This window comes from Pongo pygmaeus, chromosome 8 (assembly GCF_028885625.2).
Source record: "Pongo pygmaeus isolate AG05252 chromosome 8, NHGRI_mPonPyg2-v2.0_pri, whole genome shotgun sequence".
NCBI lineage: Eukaryota > Metazoa > Chordata > Mammalia > Primates > Hominidae > Pongo > Pongo pygmaeus.
Window position 1 is genome coordinate 102,142,609 of NC_072381.2, and position 20,310 is coordinate 102,162,918.

A 20,310-nucleotide genomic window follows, 5' to 3' on the forward strand; every position below is an offset into this window, starting at 1 on the left:
TGCCAAAAAAAAAAAAAAAAAAAAAAATACCCCCAAAATTAGCCGGGCTTGGTGGCACATGCCTGTAGTCCCAGCTACTCCGGAGGCTGAGGTGGGAGGATTACTTAAGCTCAGGAGGCAGAGGCTGCAGTGAGCCGAGATTGCACCACTGCACTCCAGCCTCGGCACCAGAGCGAGACTGTGTCAGAAAAAAAAAAATCACATATTGTATGATTTTATTTATGTGAAATGTCCAGAATAAGAAAACTCACAGAGAAAAAACTAGATTTGGCCGGGCACGGTGGCTCACACCTGTCCCAGCACTTTGGAATGCAGAGGCGGGCGGATCATGAGGTCAGGAGATCGAGACCATCCTGGCTAACACAGTGAAACCCCACCTCTACTAAAAATACAAAAAATTAGCCGAGCGTGGTGGTGGGCGCCTGTAGTCCCAGCTACTCGGGAGGCTGAGGCAGGAGAATGGCGTGAACCCGGGAAGCGGAGCTTGCAGTGAGCCGAGATGGAGCCACTGCACTCCAGCCTGGGCGACAGAGTGAGACTCTGTCTCAGAAAAAAAAAGAAAAGAAAAAACTAGATTTGTTGTTGCCAGTGGGTGAGGAGATGGGGAATGATGAATAACTGCTGATGTTTCCGGGTTTCTTTCTGGGGTGATGAAATGTTCTAAAAGTGATTGTGGTGATGGTTGCACAACTTTGTGAATATACTAAAACCCCCTGAAGTGTACATTTTATTCTTTTATTATTTTGTAATGGTACTAAGTTCACTAAAGATAGTAGAAAAGCTAATATCATCAAGTTCCTTAAATGATAGTAAGAAAACCTTCTGGGCTGGGTGTGGTGGTGGGTGCCTGTAATCCCAGGTACTTGGGAGGCTGAGGCAAGAGAATTGCTTGAACCCGGGAGGTGGAGGTTGCAGAAAGCTGAGATCGTGCCACTGCACTCCAGCCTGTGTGACAGAGCCAGACTCTGTCTCAAAAAAGAGAAAGAAAAGAAAAGAAAAGAAAAAGAAAGAAAGAAAGAAAGAAAGAAAGAAAAGAAGGAAAGAAGAAAGAAAGAAGAAAAGGAAAGAAGAAAGAAAGAAGAAAAGGAAAGAAGGAAAGAAAGAAAGAAAGAAAAAGAAAGAAGGAAGGAAAGAAAGACTTCCGATGCCAGAAGCCCCCTCCATCAACAATCTGTCGAGCAATGTTCTTCACTCAGAGGCTCCCATCTGACACTACGTAGGGAAGGCGTTGGTGCCCTTTACCCATAACTAGCCCATGACAGAATGCTGCCTTGGACAGAGCCCTCACTCACTCCAAAGAGGCCAGGAATGCTAGGTGGGGAGGAATTTACATGCCTCGGCCAGCTCTGGACCAGCCCCAGTCCTATAGTACAGAGAAGGACAGTGGCAGCTAAAGAGCTTGGAAGAGTCCAAAGGCAGCCTTGTTTTACACCAGTAACAATTTTACCTCTACACTGAGGGCTAACATGCATCCAATTCCAGTTCCTCTTTCTCCACCTAAGTAACTCCAGAGGTGGCACTAAGCCTGGCCCACTCACACAATCTAGGACACAGCAATAGTCAGACATCTCAATGGGCTCAGCTTCCCAGTAATAGGAGTTACTGAGAACAGCACTGAGGGAGCCTCTGTCCACATCAAAAAGGAGCACCTAAGAGGAGTTACTGCCATAACTCCATCCTTCTTGCTGTGCTTTGAGAAACAGAAGCCAAATCCTACCTCCCTTCAAAGAGCTCTAGTTGCTATGAGAACCAATCCCACCCCCAACTTGAGTCCCGAGACTTAAGAGGGTATGGGGCCAGAAGGAGGCTCCAGGGTGTCTCAAGAGCAGCCACACTTCTCTGTCAAGGATGCGTTCACACAGTGAACGCTCATCTTATGTTTGTCATTCTGGACTGTTAGGGAGAAGAGAATGACCTTGGTGGGACTACAGGTCTGAAAGAGCCAGGAACAGGTCAATAGGCACTCCCCTCTTATAGTGCAAACTTTGAGTGCAAAGTTGGATTGATGAAGCTCACTGTTGAGGGTCAGGCAGGTCCCCTGAGAGTAAGGGAAGCTGGAAGTCTTGGGTGCAACAATACACTCACCGCAGGCAGCTCTGTGAAGGTTCACCTTGCAATCCTGCAGATGACAGAGCTGCTCTCCTGCAAATATATCCTGGCCATGGTCTATCTCCGCATGATTCTGGCACGGGATCCCCAGAGTCAGCTGCTCCACACTAGGGATAAAGCACTCTGGACGTAAGGCAGGTAAAACAGAGGTGGCTGTGTCGGGGACAAGGTCATGAACAGCAACACTATGTCTCACTTGCCTTTGATACTAAAACACTGGTTCAGGCTGGTGTCAGATGCATTAGTAGCGGTAATCTTTTCCTCTGCCAAGAGGGTGGGCACCACCTCCATCCAATATATTAGTAAACAGTAGATCTCCAATAATGATCCTCCTTTCTGACTGGCAGGATGAAAAGATAATGGGGAAAGAGCCCAAGAGGAATCTTTTGCAGTTGGTGGTGGTTGGGGGGCAGGGGTTGATGGTTCTTGAACTCTGGAACAAGCTTAGTGGCATGGGGATAGTGGACACCCAGACCCATAGCTGTATCAAGGAAACCTCCAAGAAGGGAACTGCCTCAAAACAGACAAGCCAGTAGCTGTGTAGGAACTAGGAGCTTTTGGATGTGAGGGTAAAACCATGTTGCCAGGCAGAAAAGATCTCATTTATGTGGAAAGGCAGCACCCGGCTGGGACAGTCAAACATTTCTACCACGCTAAAACATGCGCCAAAGACCCAGAGCCAAGAGCCCAGGAAAAAGTCAAGAGATGCCACTCCTCCCACTGCCTGCTTTCAGATGAAGTGCACACTTTAAATGGGCGAATTTTATGGTATGTGAAATATATCTCAATAAAACTACAGAAAAAAAATAAATGTCACACATACAACAAAAAGTAAAATCATAAATGTTTTCTAGGCCAGTGGCATAGAGGTATACAGGCTGAAAAGAGAGAAACTCTGAAAGTTATTTATTTATTGAAACAGGGTCTTGCTTTGTTGCCCAGGTTGGAGTGCAGTGGCATATCAGCTCACTGCAACCTCCGCCTCCTGGCTTCAAGTGATTCTCCTGCTTCAGCCTCCACAGAAGCTGGGATTACAGGTGCGCCCCATACCCAGCTAATTTTTTGTGTGTTTTTGGTAGAGACAGTGTTTCACCATGTTGTCCAGGCTGGTCTCGAACTCCTGACCTCAAGTGATCCTCCTGGCTTGGTCCCCCAAAGTGCTGAAATTACAGGCGTGAGCCACCGCGCCCGGCCTGAAAGTCTTTTATTAAGCAAAAAACCCCACTACATGAGTAATTTCTCAAAAAGACCAAAAGCCGTGTGACCAAGTGACATGGCTTCCTTTCTGTCTGGCTAGGTCTCGTCTCTGACCTTAGGTCTCATTTCTCCGAAATAGCACTGGAGGCAAAAAATAGTGTGATGGTTAAAGAGCCGGCTTTAAGTAACTTGCCCAAAGTCACACAGGTTATAGATCTGGATTGGAACCCAGGGAGCCAGACTGCCTGGGTTCGAATCCAGATCTATAACCTGTGTGACTTTAGGCAAGTTACTTAACCTCTCTGTGCTCTGTTATAAAATGGGGATACACGATTGGGTTGTTGTGAAGAATAAATAACATAATATTTGAAACGTGCTTCAAAAAGCATCTGTTGCTTGTTGGAATTTATTCGAAGTTGACTATGTTTTTTTAAAAAAGCCTCCCATTAGGACATGCTTTTTTTAGAAGGCCCCAATCATTTCATCTTCCCATTTGTCAATGATCATTTCTATGTTGCAAGCCATCTGTAATCAGACACCAGGTAGTAGTTGATCTAATGCTGACAAGCCAAGTCCTACTCCCCCTTCCCTGACATTCCTTTTCTGCCATTGTGAGAACTACAGAACATGGCTCAGAGAAGGTTGTTTTCAAAGGCTGAGGTCATTGCTATCATTCCTTCATACTCTCATAGATTAACTCCAAACTGCAGAAGCATCTTGGTTTCCCATCATCCTGCAGACTGGGCAAACAGATAGGAGCTTAGGAAGGCCTAATCAGAGAACAGATGCTCATTTCATGCTAAGAATGTGCTAGCACTGTATGTGAATAGTTTCATTTCGTTTTCACGCAAACCCCATCTTGTAGACTATTATTATCCTCTTTTTCACATGAGGAAATTAATGACCAGAAAAGTTAATTTGTCAAGGTCACACAGCCACTGAGAAATGGAGCCAGAATTCCAACCCAGCTGTCTTCAGATCCTATTAACTGCCATGTTATATTACCTGCCCCTTCCTAGAATGTAAAAGAGTTTACAGCTAAGGCCCTTTTTAACGGTAGCAAAAAGCAACAGAGGTCAGAAATTCTCTCTTATCTATCTATGTCCTCGGTGCCTGGGACGCCGCCTGCCATGTGATAGGAACTCAGAATGTTTGTCCAACTGCTTAACTGTGCACGGAACATGTCATGTAGAATTAAGTGAATCCCCCAGTTGCAGAGTCTATTTTCTACTTGTAAGACTATTTATTCATTTATTTACTTATTATTTACTTATCAAGATGGAGTCTCAGCTCTGTCACCCAGGCTGGAGTGCACTGGCACGATCTCGGCTCACTGCAACCTCCACTTCCTGGGTTCAACGGATTCTCCTGCCTCAGCCTCTCGAGTAGCTGGCATTACAGGTGCCCACCACCATGCCTAAATAATTTTTGTATTTTTAGTAGAGCCAGGGTTTCACCATGTTGGCCAGGCTGGTCTTGAACTCCTGACCTCAAGTGATCTGCCCACCTCAGCCTCCGAAAGTGCAGAGATTACAGGCGTGAACCACCGCGCCGAGCCAATTTTCTACTTGTAAGACAATTTAGAGGGGTTTAGAGTCTCAGAGATCTTAGTTAGAATTTGGTAGCTATGTGATCTTGACAAACGTATTTAACTCATCTGAGTCTTGTGTCCCTAACTTGGAAATTGTGGTAAATATATACTCATAGCATTATTATTTGGATGGAATGAAACAATGATAAACATATAGTAGGTGCTCAATGAATATCAGCTGTTACTATTGCCTCCCTATCCTTTCTTCCAAATAGGTCTTTGTGACAGGTCAACCATGAGTTAGTTCCCAACTCAAAATAAGTGAAGCAGAAATTGGAACTCAGAGTAGAGTAGTAAAACTAGCATTAAATTGGAAATTGGGAAACTTGTCTCCTGGCTTTTGTTGCCCTTTCTCTACCCAGCAACTATGTAATCTTGGTCAAGTCACCTTACTTGTCTGGCCTTCCAATTTCATGTCTTAAGTTACAGAATTGATCTCTGAAGCCTCTAGGATTTTCTGAATCCATATGTCTGGGACTAAGAGATTATGTTGAGGAATTATTACCCTTGACTTGATTGTTTTTTAAACAAATTAACTTGGGGTGGTTGGAAAATACATTCATTATTTACTCATCTTAGAGTTACACGTTGTTCATTTATTTGAAACTGAAACGTATTTCCTCCAAACACCGTAGAAACTTGGTTAAAGGCTGCAAAAGACTCACACCCACCACCTAGCGGCGAAAAAAGGAAGTTTCAGGTGATACAAGATGTCCTGCCATCACACCTGAAGGATGGTTGTCCATAGCCATTTTTTTAAATCTCGTATTAGTCCTCTTCCTTCAACACTTAGGACAGTATTATGTACCCAGAAACTCAATACTTCCTGGCGTCTTCATTTGACAATACTCTTAAGCCAATGAAATACAGTGGACGTTTGAGAATTTTATAAAGATCAATGTTTTAAGGTTTTAAGATTGGCGGGGTGGGGTGGGAGTGGGGGGGGGGGGAAGGTGCCTTCCTACCCTTGCATTTGCATCTCAAGCCACCCGTACCCGAGGCCCACCCAGTCCATCTGTTTATTGGTAGATACACCATTCCGCCATTCCGCCAGTGGCTGGCGCAGAGAACCAGGACCACCACCTTTGAAAAGACCTAAATCAATACTCCAATGGGACCCTGATGTCAAGTATTTAACGACTTTGCTTTGCCTACTACAGTAATTAAAATTAAGTCTTCAAACTTAAATTTAAATTTCTAAAAGCAGGAATGCACTGTCCTTAATCTTAAACACCAAAGGTGGGAGAAAGAGGCCAGAATCCTAGGGTACTAGGCCTACTGGTATAGGGCGATCTCTTCTGCTTTTTTCTTTCCACCCCATTTCTTTTCCCTTTCTCCTTTCGTTTCCCATCTTCTCTTCTCGCTCTCTTTGAAGTAACAGTGACAAAATTAAGGTGATTCAATTATTCCAAGAGGCTTGCTCATATAAAATATTTCTCTTCAAGCCCTTTCCTGAAATCCCAAATTAAAGCATTTCCAATAGTCTCTGCTTTAAGTATTCCTAGTTAAGTCTATTTTTGGAAATATTAAATATTCTTACTTTAGCACAATAGTCCGAAATTCCTTGAGAAGTTCGCGTTATGATCAGTCTTGCTAGTAGAAACCTTTTTTTTTTTTTTAATTTAAAACGCTCGATTTCCACTTCTTACTAGGTTTCCCAATGTTGGCGAAGTCTCCCAATGACTTAATAACGTGTATCCACTTCACCTTTGAAAATCTTGGAGCTCAGTGCATCCACGGGCATCCGGGCATTTATTCTTATTTCTGCTTCTTAAACAGGCTCTGGGGAGGAGCAGTTTCGACCGAGAAGTTCATAGCAGCAGTTATTACGGAACTTGCAACAGTTGGTGCCGGGCGATAGGCAGGTTGGAAGTGATAAATGGGGCTGGCGTAAAAAACAAAAAGCCCCGGGGAGGGCGGGGGCAGCCGTGGCCTCGGGGGACACTGCGAAGGCGGCGCGGGGCCGGCGGGACTGAGCTCCGGCTGTGGGAAGGCGCCGTCCCGGGCGGCCAAAGGCGGCGGCAGCCGCGGAGAAGGACGGCGGGATCGCAGCCCGGCGGGCGGCGCGCGGGGCGGGCGAGCGGGCCCAGGCCGCCCCCGGGCCACGCCGGGGCCACGGTAAGGTGAGGCCGGCCCTGCCCCCGCACCGCCCCCGGCGGGAGGTGCGACGCCCGGGCCGCGGGTGCGTGCGCGGCCCCGGGCGACGCGGCTGGGCGTGCGCGGGGCCGCGGCGGAGGCTGGGCCGGTCGGGCGGCAGAAGATGGCGAGGGTGTGTAGGCGGCAGCAATGCTCCGTTGAGAGACGCGGCTTTCGGCAAGAACTGGATTCGTGGCGCCACAAGCTCATTCACTGTGTAGGTGAGACCCTCCGCCGACCGCCGCCGCCCCTCCGGCCGCCCCGCCACCAGCCGCCCCGGACCAGGGAGGAAGCTGGGGAAGTGGCAATTGCTGCCCCTGCCCGCCCGCCCTCTTTGGCTCGAGCGTCCCCCCTTCCCCCACCCCCCGGAGTGCGAGCGCGCGCGACCTCCAGGCGGGCTCCCCCGCTCGGCCGAGCGCGCGCCGGCCCCTCCCCTCCGCGCGCCTCCCCGGGGCTGGCTCTCGGCGGGAGCGCGTGTTCCTCCCCCTCCCGCTCTCCATCCCCGCCCGCTCGCTCCCCTCCCTCCCCGCTCCCCACCCGCTCCCGCTCCTGCTCCTGCTCCCGCTCCGGGCCCGGCGCCCCGGCGCCGCCGTCGGCTTATTGTGGCGACTCGCCCCGCGGCGCTGCCGCTGTACTGGGGGTGGCGCGAGGGGCGCGGGCGTGCTCGGCCCCCACCCGCGCTGTGGCCGCCGCCGTCCTCCTCCTGCGCCACCCCTCCCCCACACGCGGGGCGCGCCCCCGGCCCTGCGTTCACGCGCGGCGGGCTGCGAGCGGGCGCCCGGCGCTCGGGCGTGTGCGAAGCGTGAGGTGGAGATGGGGGCGGAGGGAGCCGGAGCTGTCACAGTCCCCGGGTGCGCCTGACCGAGCCAAGTGGGGTGTCATGGCCGCGGGGGGCAGCGGCTGCACTTCCTCAGCGGGCGGCGGCGGCCGGGGAGCTAATCCTCGACGCACGGGTCGGTGTGTGCGTATTTGTGTTCGGTGTCGTGCTGCGGGGAGGAGGGGGTGGGACCGGGTCCGACCGAAGAGCCCCGGCGGGGGTCGCTCTCGTCCGCTCCCGGGGATTGGCCGGAGCCGCAGCCTCGCCCGAATGCCCCGTCCGCCCCCCGCCTCCCGGACCTGGGGCCGCCCTCGGGTGGCTTTTTCCCTGCGGGCCGGAGGGAGCGCGGACGGGGGCGCCCCGGGAGGGGCCGGGCGGCCGAGCTGCGCCTCTCACACTGTGTGTTTTGTCTGTTTTTCTCTCCCAAGGTCCCGTTTCCCTCTGTGCGGCGGCCGGCGGGACCATAAGGGCTTAACTCATATATTTAACCCCCCTCCAAAAAGTAAGTGGCCCGTGTGGTGTCTCCGCTCCGCCCGCCGCCCCCTAGCCCCAGTCCATCCTTGTGTCTGACTCTCCTGTCCTCCAGCATTGTTACTTCCCCGTCTTTGCTTCGGTGCTGCTGGTGTGTGGGGAGATGCCCTCTCGTCGTCCGCTATCCCCCACGCCCAGTCCTCGGGGAGGCCCAGAATTCCAGCCCCTTCTCCCCCAGGGGAATATTTTTGGGAACCAGGTCTTCCCCGGCAGAATCTAGGAGAGTCTATGCGTTCGCTTGGGCCCCTCATCCCCTCCTTCCCGACAGGGTTTCATTGGAAGGAATTATGCAAATCCTGCTTTCTGGTGTCCATTCAGCGGCAATTTCATGCGGTGAGAAGTTCTCTTTGTTGTGCGAGGGGGAGAACAGACACTGATTTAATAGACATATCTGTTGGGGGGAAGGGTGGAGGGGGTGTGGAGAGGCTCAGTTTGGAAGAATTACAGCACTTGGTTAGCTCAGTGTCTTTGTGTTTGAGCCTTCTGGCTTGACAGGAGGGTCTGCCCTTTACAATGTCCCACAAGGGATGTTTTCGATAATAGATTAAAAAGCAAAACTGAAACTTTAAACAAGTGAAAAATCAGGTAACCTTTACTTAAAGAATATACGCCTTTCCATTTCTACAGGGTTTCATTACGAAAATGTATAGCATGAGTTTCGTTAAGGATTTAGACTGTAACACCGAAATTAATATAGGCAACAATGCTTTAAGGTATCTGATACCACTTTGGTTGTCCAAAGGTTAAAAGTGCATTTTCAAACATATGCTTGTGCAAATAATAAAGGCATGAGTCAGTTTTTTGGTATAATTCGTCTCATGAATATATTTTAAAATTCCCCTCCTGCCAATCCAAGACCAGTGCTGCCCTCCAGGAAACAAACAGCCTTTTGCCTATCAGTTATCCTGTACTCTGCTCTGTCTCTGCTTGTTTTATTTCAGATCTATTATGCATGTACTAAAATGTTACGTCGGTTTAAGTACTTTTTGAATTACTTGTTATTTCGGACTGTCATAGAAGAGAGCATATAGCAGGTTTTGAGAAGCATGAAATTAATGCGTTTTCAGAATTGTGGGGTAGTATCAAATGCTGGAATTGTTTTGAAGAATTTTTAGTTCTTGTATGTTTCACATTTGTTAGTGATTGGTTTTTTCAGCAGGGCTTTTTAGTCTTTGAAAGATTTTTAAATTTATAATGTAGTCCTGTCCTGTAGATTTTCTAAGTTCCATGTTGCTTTAATTTAGATGGTTTTAATTAGTCTATCTTATTCTAATTCTCTTTGCATTTAATCCTGGGCTCCTGCCTCAGGACCCCATTTTTTCAGTTATTGCTAGTTAGTGATTAGTTACTGCTGCTTGACAAGGTGTGTTTTTGTTTTTGTTGTTGTTGTTTTTTCTTTTTTTGAGATGGCGTTTCGCTCTATTGCCCGGGCTGGAGTGCAGTGGCGCCATCTCGGCTCACTGCAATCTCCGCCTTCCAGGTTCAAGCGGTTCTTCTGCGTCAGCCTCCCGAGTAGCTGGGACTACAGGCGTGCGCCACCACGCCCAGCTAATTTTTCTATTTTTAGTAGAGACGGGTTTTCACCATATTGGCCAGGCTGGTCTCGAACTCTTGACCTCATGATCCACCCACCTCGGCTTCCCAAAGTGCTGAGATTTACAGGCGTGAGAGCCACTGCGCCCGGCCGTGTTTTTGGTTTTTAAAATTATGACTGATAAATTATTTCTGTAAGTATCTCAATGGAGTATCAAAATTTTGATTCACTTTTTGAAGGCAAATTTTAATCTGGTGATCAAATTTCTTAAAGCATACTTTTAACTCCAGATTTCCACTTTAAAGGTAGTAAAGTTCAGAAGATTATAGAGTCCAGAGTGTAGAGCAATATTTTAATCTGAGCAGTAACATATATTCATAGTCTCCCAACGAAAATCAGTGGGGCCTCATATTTTCTCTTATATGTAATTTTGTTTTTTAAGAGGAGAGTTCTAAGTAAATTAATTGTAGTGTTAAGAACTTCCTACATTTAAAAGGACTGGCAGTGATCCTTATACAATTCAAAAGATAACTTGTTTACTTCCAGATGTAATAATTCCTCTTTTAGTGGGATTGGTTCTAAACAGTCAACCTATTTGTTTCTCTTGACTGATTATCTTAATACTTTAGGGTCATTTGGTTTCTGAAAGGTATTTAATTTACAGAAGTTTGGATTATAAATTAATTCTCATTTCTAAAATCGAATTCTCCCTTCTATTAGTACTTTTTTGGAGGGTGTGGGGGCAGGTGGTGGTGGTGATGTTGGTGATTAAATGATTAGGTTCAGTTGAATTGGAGTTAGTCCTGGGTTCAGACAGTGATTATGATCAAGATGGATATTTGGTTACCAGGTGATTATTAAGGACTCCTCTGAGACTAGGATGATCAGTTTAGATTCCAGGAAGATCTAGGCTCTCTCTGCGCCTGATATGATGTAACCTTTTGCTTTCCTGCACCTTGCCCTTGCCATATTTTGAAGAAGCTCTTCCTAATGTGGGGAAAGTTGTGGTGATTTCAGCTTAGCTCTAGCTTGGCTAAAAATAGGACAGCAGATGAGTCTCTTTGACTTTCAGAAAGTTATTTCAGATTGCCCTAATTTCCTCAAATGTTCTTGTAGCTGGAGCAATTCTAGGAAGTATTTGAATAATGCCATTTTTTAGCCTTATGGGGCTACACAGGGGGGCCTGGAATTTCTTACATAGTGAGAATTGGTTATTTGATGCCACTTCTATTTTTATTTAGAATTTTTTTTAGAGACAGGGTTTGGCTATGTTGTCCAGGCTGGTCTCGAACTCCTCCCTTCTCAGCCTCCCAAAGTCACTTGCCTGATAGAACTTGCCACTTTAGAGTACCTGCCTGATCACTTAGCTGTTTGTATTGATGCTGTTTTTAGGATGAAGGGCAGTTAGGTGTTTACTTCATTTAAATAAGCATCTGTCTTTCACCAGGCACTGTGGGCAAACAAAGTCTGGGAAAGCTGCCTCAACCTTCAGGGACTTTTAAACCTTAGAGAAAGTGTAATGTAATCAGTTATTGTACAAGGCATAGTGTGTCATATGATGGTGCAAGCAAATGCCGGGGGTGTTTAGAAGTGAAGTAAATTTCTCCCGAGATGATGAAGGACGATTTCATGAAGAAAGTGGTGGATTTTTGCTTGGTTCTGATGAATATGGAAAAGGCATTCCATTCATGAGAAATGGCATGAGCAGAAGTGGAGAAGGACAGCAATGACTTGTCAATTTAAACTGCAGTTCATGATTAGTGTAAGAGATATACACATGATAGGTTTACAAAGGTAGGTTGTAGGATTTTCTAATGCAGGTTAGAAAGTGGAGACTTTCTGTTAGGCAACTTGCAGTTTGCAACACGTTTCTTTCCTTAGCTCAGGGGAGGAATGTTACCTTTAGTTAAGGATTTCATTGTGGAGCTCTACAAAAGTGACACAAATGACACAGATTCTTTTTTTTTTTTTTTGAGACGGAGTCTCGCTCTGTTGCCTAGGCTGGAGTGCAGTGGCGCCATCTCAACTCACTGCAAGTTCCGCCTCCTGAGTTCAAGCCATTCTCCTGTCTCAGCCTCCGAGTAGCTGGGACTACAGGCGCCTGCCACCATGCTCGGCTAATTTTTTGTCTTTTTAGTAGAGACGGGGTTTCACCGTGTTAGCCAGGATGGTCTTGATCTCCTGACCTCGTGATCCTCCCGCCTTGGCCTCCCAAAGTGCTGGGATTACAGGCATGAGCCACTGCGTCACTCTATGCCCAGGCTGGAGTGCAGTGACGTGATCTCGGCTCACTGCCACCTCCACCTCCACCTCCCAGGTTTAAGAAATTCTGTGCCCCTCAGCCTCCCAAATAGCTGGGATTACAGGTTCGTGCCACCACGCCCAGCTAATTTTTTTGTATTTTTAGTAGAGATGAGGTTTCAGCATCTTGGCCAGGCTGTTCTTGAACTCCTGACCTCGTGATCCACCACCTCGGCCTCCCAAAGTGCTGGGATTACAGGCGTGAGCCACCGCGCTCGGCCGACAGATTGTTTTTTAAACCACCTTTACAGGGACAATATTATCATCCACAAGAGTATTATCTTCTAAGCAAGCTCATTTGGAGGTTATGCCTTCCATTGCTATTACAAACCTATTTTTAGAATACCTTTAGGATTGACAGATTTTCATCCTTGGAAGTTGGAGTTGGTATTTGAAAAGAGTCAAAAAGTATTTGCTGTGAAATGTGGCAGTTAAAGGTATATATTAAATAATGGGATTGGCTTTCTTCCCTGGCTTGCAGTCTAGCTCGGAAAACTCAGCAGAGGGGTTTGATTTCTTTTGATGTGCCTCTCAACCTCTCTCTTGATTCATATTTCCTGTATGTCTGTCCATCTGTTGTGTGGAATCTCAGTTTGTGATATTGGATAGATGCAAATAAGCAAAGCTGTTACTTTTCATAGTTTCAAATGAAAAACTCAACATCACTACTGTATAAATTATTTTCTAGTCTATCTGTGTTTATTTTTAAATTCCTTTTACTATTCTATACACTTGCACATTGCTCTGGGGATAAAAATCCAATATAAACCATTAGCTCATTTTATTGACCATTCTTGTATTCAGCAAGTATCCCAAGTACAGTGGTCCATACCTTGAATTTTTTTTCACTTTTTAAGTGAGATATAATTCACATACTATAACAACTTAGCGGGTTTTAGTTGATTCACATACAAAGTTGTGCATATGCCATCACTGTCTAATTCCAGAACATTTTATTTTTATTTTTTTTCAGCAGTGGGGTCCTGCCATGTTGCCCAGGCTGGTCTTGAACTCCTGGGCTCAAGTGATCCTCCTGCCTCAGTCTCCCAGAGTCCTGGGATTACAGGTGTGTGCCACCACACCCACCATCAGAACATTTTTATTTCCTAAAAAAGAAACCCCACATCCATAGGCAGTTCCACATTCCATTCCTCCTATGATCCAGCTCTTGGCAGCTACTATAATTTGCTTTCTGTTTCTGTGGATTTGTCTATTCTGGACATAGCATGTAATCGGAGTCATACAATATATGGCTTTTTGTGTCTGGCTTCTTTCACTTAGCATAATGTTTTTAAGATTCATTCATGTTGTAGCATTATCAGCACTTTGTTTCTTTTATGGCTAAATAACACTGCATTGTGTGGACGTACCACATTTTGTTTATCCGTTAATCAGTTGATGGACATTTGGGTGGTTTCCACTTCGGGGCTATTATGGATGATGCTTCTCTGAATATTTGTGTACAAGTTTTTGTGCGGACATTGTTTTTAGTTCTCTTGAGTATGTACCTAGGATGGAATTACTGGGTCATGTGGTAACTGTTTTAATTTCGTAGGAACTGCCAAATTGTTTCCTAAAGTGGCTACGGTATTTTACATTCCCATCGGTGCTGTATGAGAGTTCCATTTATCCACATCCACTCCAACACTTGTTATTGTCTGTTGTGATTATATAATAGCTATTTTAGTGGGTATGAAGTCGTATTTCAAAAAAACAAGAAATAAATACAAAAAAATAAAAAAGACAAGTTATATTTAATTGTGGTTTTGATTTGCATTTTCCTAACAATGTGTCAAGCATCTTTTCATGTGCTTGTTGGCCATTTGCATACCTTTGGAGATATATTTATTCAGATCCCTTGCCCATTTTTAAAATTGGGTTATTATTTATTAATTGTAAGAGTTGTGTATATATTCTGGATATACCTACAGTGTATGCTTTGCAAATATTTTTTCTCATTATACTCCCCATTTAAGAACAAATACAGATCAACACATGACCAGATACACTGTAACAAAAGCTAAACTGCAGGATACCTTATGAAGAGAATAAGGAGCATAGTAATAGAATGAAATAGAATTCTCAAGAAAAGTCGGGTGCGGTGTCTCACGCCTCTAATCCCAGCACTTTGGGAGGCTGAGGCGGGTGGATCACCTGAGGTCGGGAGTTCGAGACCAGCCTGACCAACATGGAGAAACCCCATCTCTACTAAAAATACAAAAAAAAATTAGCCAGGCATGGTGGCGCATGCCTGTAATCTCAGCTACTCGGGAGGCTGAGGCAGGAGAATCGCTTGAATCTGGGAGGCAGAGGTTGTGGTGAGCCAAGATTGCGCCATTGCACTCCAGCCTGGGCAACGAGAGCGAAACTCAGTCTCAAAAAACAAACAAAAACACACAAACAAACAAAAAAGAATTCTCAAGAAAAGCTTTCTTTCTTTTTTTTTTTTGAAATGACGTCTCACTCTGTCGCCCAGGCTGGAGTGCAGTGGTGCAATCTTGGCTCAACTCGCTGCAAACTCCGCTTCCCGGGTTCAAGTGGTTCTCCTGCCTCAGCTTCACAAGTAGCTGAGATTACAGGCACACACCAACATGCCCAGCTAATTTTTGTATTTTTAGTAGAGACGGGGTTTCACCACATTGGCCAGGCTGGTCTCTAATTCCTGACCTCAGGTGATCCGCCTGCCTCGGCCTCCCAAAGGGCTGGGATTACAGGCATGAGCCACCGCTCCCGGAGAAGAAAAGCTTTCTTAAACATCGTTTCTATGAGTTATTAAAATTGTTAGTTATTTGATGGGGTTATGTAATGGCACGGATTTACCTTGCTATCCAGGTTTAAATTTCTGCCTCTTTATGGTGAGGGTTCAAATATCAAGTTCAGATAATGTGGTATACCATATTATTTAAATCTATTTTATGCCTGAATTTTGGGTAGTGAATGGCAAGAGTTTGGATAGAGAAGGACACCTTTGCTCTATATTGCCCTGTCACAAATGTTTTGAATGAATCTGTTCCATTTCTGAGTTTAAATAGTGAGAATTTGGGTAGTGAGAGGAATCTCACTAGCAGTATTTTTGAAATTTAAGATTACGTTTTTTGTTTGCATTTTATAAAACCCAGACATCTGACAAGTTATACAATTTATGGCAAATGTTTTATTTTTTTCTTTCTTTCTTTCTTTTTTTTTTGAGACGAAGTCTGGCTCTGTTGCCCAGGCTGGATGCAGTGGCGTGATCACGGCTTATTGCAACGTCTGTCTTCCAGGTTCAAGTGATTCTTCTGCCTCAGCCTCCCTAGTAGCTGGTATTACAGGCGGGCACCACCATACCCAGCTAAATTTTTTGTAGTTTTAGGAAAGACAGGGTTTCACTCTTTTGGCTAGGCTGGCCTCAAACTCCTGACCTTCCGCCTGCCTTGGCCTCCCAAAGTGCTGGGATTACAGATGTGAGCCACCACCCCTGGTTTATGTTTTGTTTCCTGGTGCTAAGTTAAATATACTGTTTTTAAAGTGTTTGTTTGAATTTCGTTGACTCTTGGTTTCTCTGATTTTTTAATTGGTTAGGTTTGGTCTATTACAAAGTGTCAGGTATAATGATGTCTGAAGGATGAAACTAAGTATCTTATGGGGTAGATGGCCGAATTTAAGAATCTTTTGCTTAATGTATTGTGAGGAGCAAGTTAGGAAAGCTGTGTAGTAATGATTGGCATCTTGTAATGATTTTTGGTCTTGTTTTTATTCCTTTGTTTCATGTTTTAATCTACTTTTTGTTAAAGAGAGTTGTAGATTCTTTTAGCATATCACTTAATCATTTTTCTGAATTCATTATTGTGCAAGCCAGTGAATTTTACATAGTAAAAACTAGTATTTGTTGTGTCTTTACTATAATGAAATTCTTGTAATTGAGGGTAATAGAAGGATCCTGTCGTGTGTAATGTGCATTTGTTAGTATAAGAGTAGGATAAGTCAGGGTTTGCTAAAAGAAAAAAATGATGGCTGTAGCTAGGGTTTAGACTAACATTTCAAATTTGGTATTGGGAGACTAGAAATTAACATGCTTCAGACATGTCTATTTTAACATTTCCTCTCTATATATTTTTTAAAATTTAGATTAAAGAAAAATAGAGATGGGGTCTGGGATTACAGGCATGAGCCACTGCTCCTGGTCTAGACCTGTCTAAAGGGACTTTTCTTTAGACTTTAAATGTTTTCTAGAGCTTAAAGACAAAAAATAAATTTTACTCAGTTGTGCCTTACAATTGTATTAAAAACTATTATAACAATACCATTTGAAGTAAAGCAGCGTTTGTTATAACTTCTGAATCATTGAAAATTAGTCCATCACAGGCCAGGTGGCTCACGCCTGTAATTCCAGCACACTGGAAGGCTGAGGCAGGCAAATCGCTTGAGCCCAGGAGTTGGAGACAAGCCTGGGCAACATGGTGAAACCTTGTCTCCACACAAAATACAAAAATTAGCTTTAGCTGTGTGTGGTTTTGTGTACCTGTAGTCCCAGCTGCTCGGAAGGCTGAGGTGGGAGGATCGCTTGAGCCCAGGAGGTCGAGGATGCAGTGAGTCATGATTGCATCACTGCACTCTAGCCTGAGGGACAGAGTGAGACCCTGTCTCAGGAAAAAAAAAGAAGTTCATCACAGTTGTTTGCAGAATTTGAAGGGGATTACTTAGAAACATATAGTCGTCTCACAAGAATTTTTTAAATGGGCAATAATCTAGATGAATAATTAACTCTTTAAAATGATGTAGAAAGCAGAAAGTATCAGAAAATCTATTAAAGGTATCACCATCTTATATATCTGCGTGATACATTTAATACTTTCTAGAAAACTTACACTTTTTTTGTGTGTGTGAGACAGTCTTGCTGTGTCGGCCAGGCTGGAGTGCAGTGGCACAATCTCGGCCCACTGCAACCTCCGTCTCCCAGGCTGAAGCAATTATCTTGCCTTAGCCTCCTGAGTAGCTGGGATTAGAGGTATGTGCCACCATGCCCGGCCAATTTTTGTATTTTTAGTAGAGACGGGGTTTCACCATGTTGGCCAGGCTGGTCTTGAACTCCTGACCTCAAGTGATCTGCCCGCCTAGGCCTCCCAAAGTGCTGGGATTACAGGCATGAGCCACTGCGCCTGGCCAAGACTTTCTTTTTGGATTAGAAGATGTTGTGAACACCAGTATTATTTCCCATGATAATTGCTATTATTGGAAAGCCTGTTGTTTTTTAAAAAAATAATAATAATAAATAAAAAATAAAAAAAATATAAGATGAGGTCTCATTATGCTGCCCAGGCTGGTCTCGAGCTCTTGGACTCAAGTAGTCCTCCCACCTCAACCTCCCAAAGTGCTGGGATTACAGGCATGAGCCACTCCACCCGGCCAGAGCATTATTATTTTTACTCATAATACTAGATAGTCTGTGACTGTTGTTTGATCTCATGATTAGCTTATTTTTCATAAAATCTGAATCATTTTATTTTATCATTATCAAAAAATGATTATTGTGTATAGTTCTCTTAGTAGGTGATTTTTTAGAGCTTTGCAGAAGGTAAAAGCATGCTTTACCTTTCCTAAACTCACTGTATAAAGGGAAAGAGAGGCCGGGCACAGTGACTCATGCCTGTAATCCTAGCACTTTGGGAGGCCGAGGCGGGTGGATCACGAGGTCAAGAGATCGAGACCGTCCTGGCCAACATGGTGAAACCCCCATCTTTACTAAAAATACAAAAATTAGCTGGGTGTGGTGCCATGCACCTGTAGTCCCAGCTGCTTGGGAGGCTGAGGCAGGAGAATCTCTTGAACCCGGGAGGTGGAAGTTGCAGTGAGCCGAGATCGCGCCTCTGCACTCCAGCCTGGTGACAGATCAAGGCTCGATCTCAAAATAAATACATACATACATACATAAATAGGAAAGAGAAACTAAAGGGATCTATAGAATGTATCCTACTTGATAAAAGAAAATTCCACACGTGAAAATGTGAAATTACCACAAAGACATCTGTTTCACTTTACAACGTAATTCATATCTGATTTAATATAGTAACAGGCTTCTCTGGTACATTTAGAATGATCAGTTGATTCAAAAATTTTCTAAACGGCTTTCTTTTTTTTCTTTTTCTTTTTTTTTTTTTGAGACTGAGTCTGGCTCCGTCGCCCAGGCTGGAGTGCAGTGGTGCGATCTCGGCTCACTGCATCCTCTGCCTCCCAGGTTCAAGTGATTCTCCTGCCTCAGCCTTCCGAGTAGCTGGGATTACAGGCACGTGCCACCACAGCCCACTAGTTCTTGTTTTTTTGGTAGAGAGGGGTTTCACCGTGTTGGCCAGGCTGGTCTTGAACTCCTGACTATGAGTGATCCACCCACCTTGGCCCACCAAATTGCTGGGATTACAGGTGTGAGTCATCATAGCCCACCCATAGTTTATACAGATTTTTGAAATAAGTATACATTGTATATAGAGGAAGCAAATGTTGAATTTGTTAAATCGAGTCATGCACAGATTCAGTTTGATGATCTCTTGTTTTTCACGTTTTTTTATTGTTGCCATTGCATGGATATTTGTGAACTTTTACCTGGCTACTCCTCTTTCTTCCAGTCAATGCAAGCATGTTTTCTTTGTTTTTTTGGAGACAAGGTCGGGTTCTGTCTCCCTGGCTGGAATGCAGCGGCATGATCATAGCTCACTGTAAACTCAAACTCCTGGGGTCAAAGTGATCCTCCTGCCTCAGCCCCTGGAGTATCTGGGACTACAGCATGTTTCATCATGCCTGGCTAGTTTTTGTTTTGTTTTGTTTTTGGTAGAGATGAGGTCTTGCTATATAGCCCAGGCTGGTCTTGATCCCCTGGCCTCAAGTGGTCCTCCTGCCTCAGCCTCCCAAAGTGCTGGGATTACAGGCATAAATGTCTTTGGCCCAATGCAAGCGTATTTTCTAGGTTGTTTGTAGGTATTTACCCTTATATCTGCCCACTGGATATTATCCTGTTTTCTTTTACCTTTTTTTCCATTTTTTAGATTCAGTATTTATCAAAGCTATAAAGGATGCTGTAACTTGTTTTCTTGTCCAGCCATATCATTTATAGGGAAAGGAATTTAAAATAAATCTTTTAGTTTGGAAAACTTCAAACATACAGAAAAGTAGAAAGAATAGTACAGTGAACAAACACCCAGCTACATCAACTAATCGCTATTCTTGTTTCATCCCTAACTGAATTATTTTGGAGCAAATTCCAGACACCATATTTAATATTGAATCTTGGTTGTATCCTTTTGTATGGCACCATCTTCCTTTTCCCACCTCCCATCCCCATCAAGTGGTTCATAAGTTTAAAGAAATAAATAAGACATTTAAATATGGAGAAGTTTTTGCTTCTGTTTTGTTTACTTGTAATGTTTCTTAAAAGCTCCCATATATTGAGCATTTACTGTGTGACAGACAAGAGACCTTTGATGTTGTTAACATCTGTTTTACAGGCGGGGAAACAGATTTAGGGGAGATTACAGATTTCATTCGTAATCACTCAGCTAAAATGTGGTAGACCTGGGATTGGAAATCAAAATTTTACGCTCTTGAACCTACCTACCTTCCCTCCCTCCGTCCCTCCCTCCCTTCCTTCCTTCCTTCCTTCCTTCCCTCCCTCCCCCCCACACACACCCCCCAAGACAGGGTGTCACTGTGTCACCCAGACTTGGAGTGCAGTGGCATGATCCTAACTCACTGCAGCCTCCAACTCCTGGACTCAAGTGATCCTCCTGCCTTAGCCTCCCAAGTAGCTGGGACTACAGGTATACTCCATAGTGCCTGGCTAATATTTTTATTTTTTGTAAAGACGGGGTCTTGCTTTGTTACCCAGTTTTCTTCAATCTTCAGCATTATGCATATGCCCTTCTTTTAGAATTTCCATTAAGTTGCCCGTCTTTGTTTCTAATTACTGATTACTTATGTGCTTTATGTTACATTAAGGTATTTTGGTTTCTCTACCCATAATCTTACCATAAACAGGAGTTTATTCTATTCATTTTCTGTTCTCTGGCCTTGACTAGAATACCTTGCCTCCTTCTCTTCAGCTGTTACAGTCCTATTTGTGTTTCC

At 44.7% G+C, this 20,310-nt stretch overlaps 1 protein-coding gene across 18 annotated transcripts in view; it reads left to right on the forward strand.

Annotated features, from left to right (window-relative positions):
* Positions 1-5,478: 5,478 nt before the first annotated feature.
* The window catches only part of LCOR (ligand dependent nuclear receptor corepressor), a 161,729-nt gene continuing 146,897 nt past the window's right edge, over positions 5,479-20,310 (forward strand). For 2 of the 18 annotated variants that reach the window (XM_063670042.1, XM_063670045.1), the window contains exons 1-2: positions 7,895-7,986; positions 8,279-8,352. Coding sequence is in view for 8 of the 18 variants with exons in the window: in XM_054503630.2 (XP_054359605.1) it covers positions 7,914-7,990; positions 8,279-8,352 (151 nt within the window). In the remaining 10 variants the exon portion in view is untranslated. Of the gene's footprint in view, positions 7,255-7,615; positions 7,995-8,278; positions 8,353-8,649; positions 8,715-20,310 lie in introns of those variants that run through there. The other 16 variants (XM_063670038.1, XM_063670039.1, XM_063670040.1 and 13 more) reach the window with 16 other exon arrangements.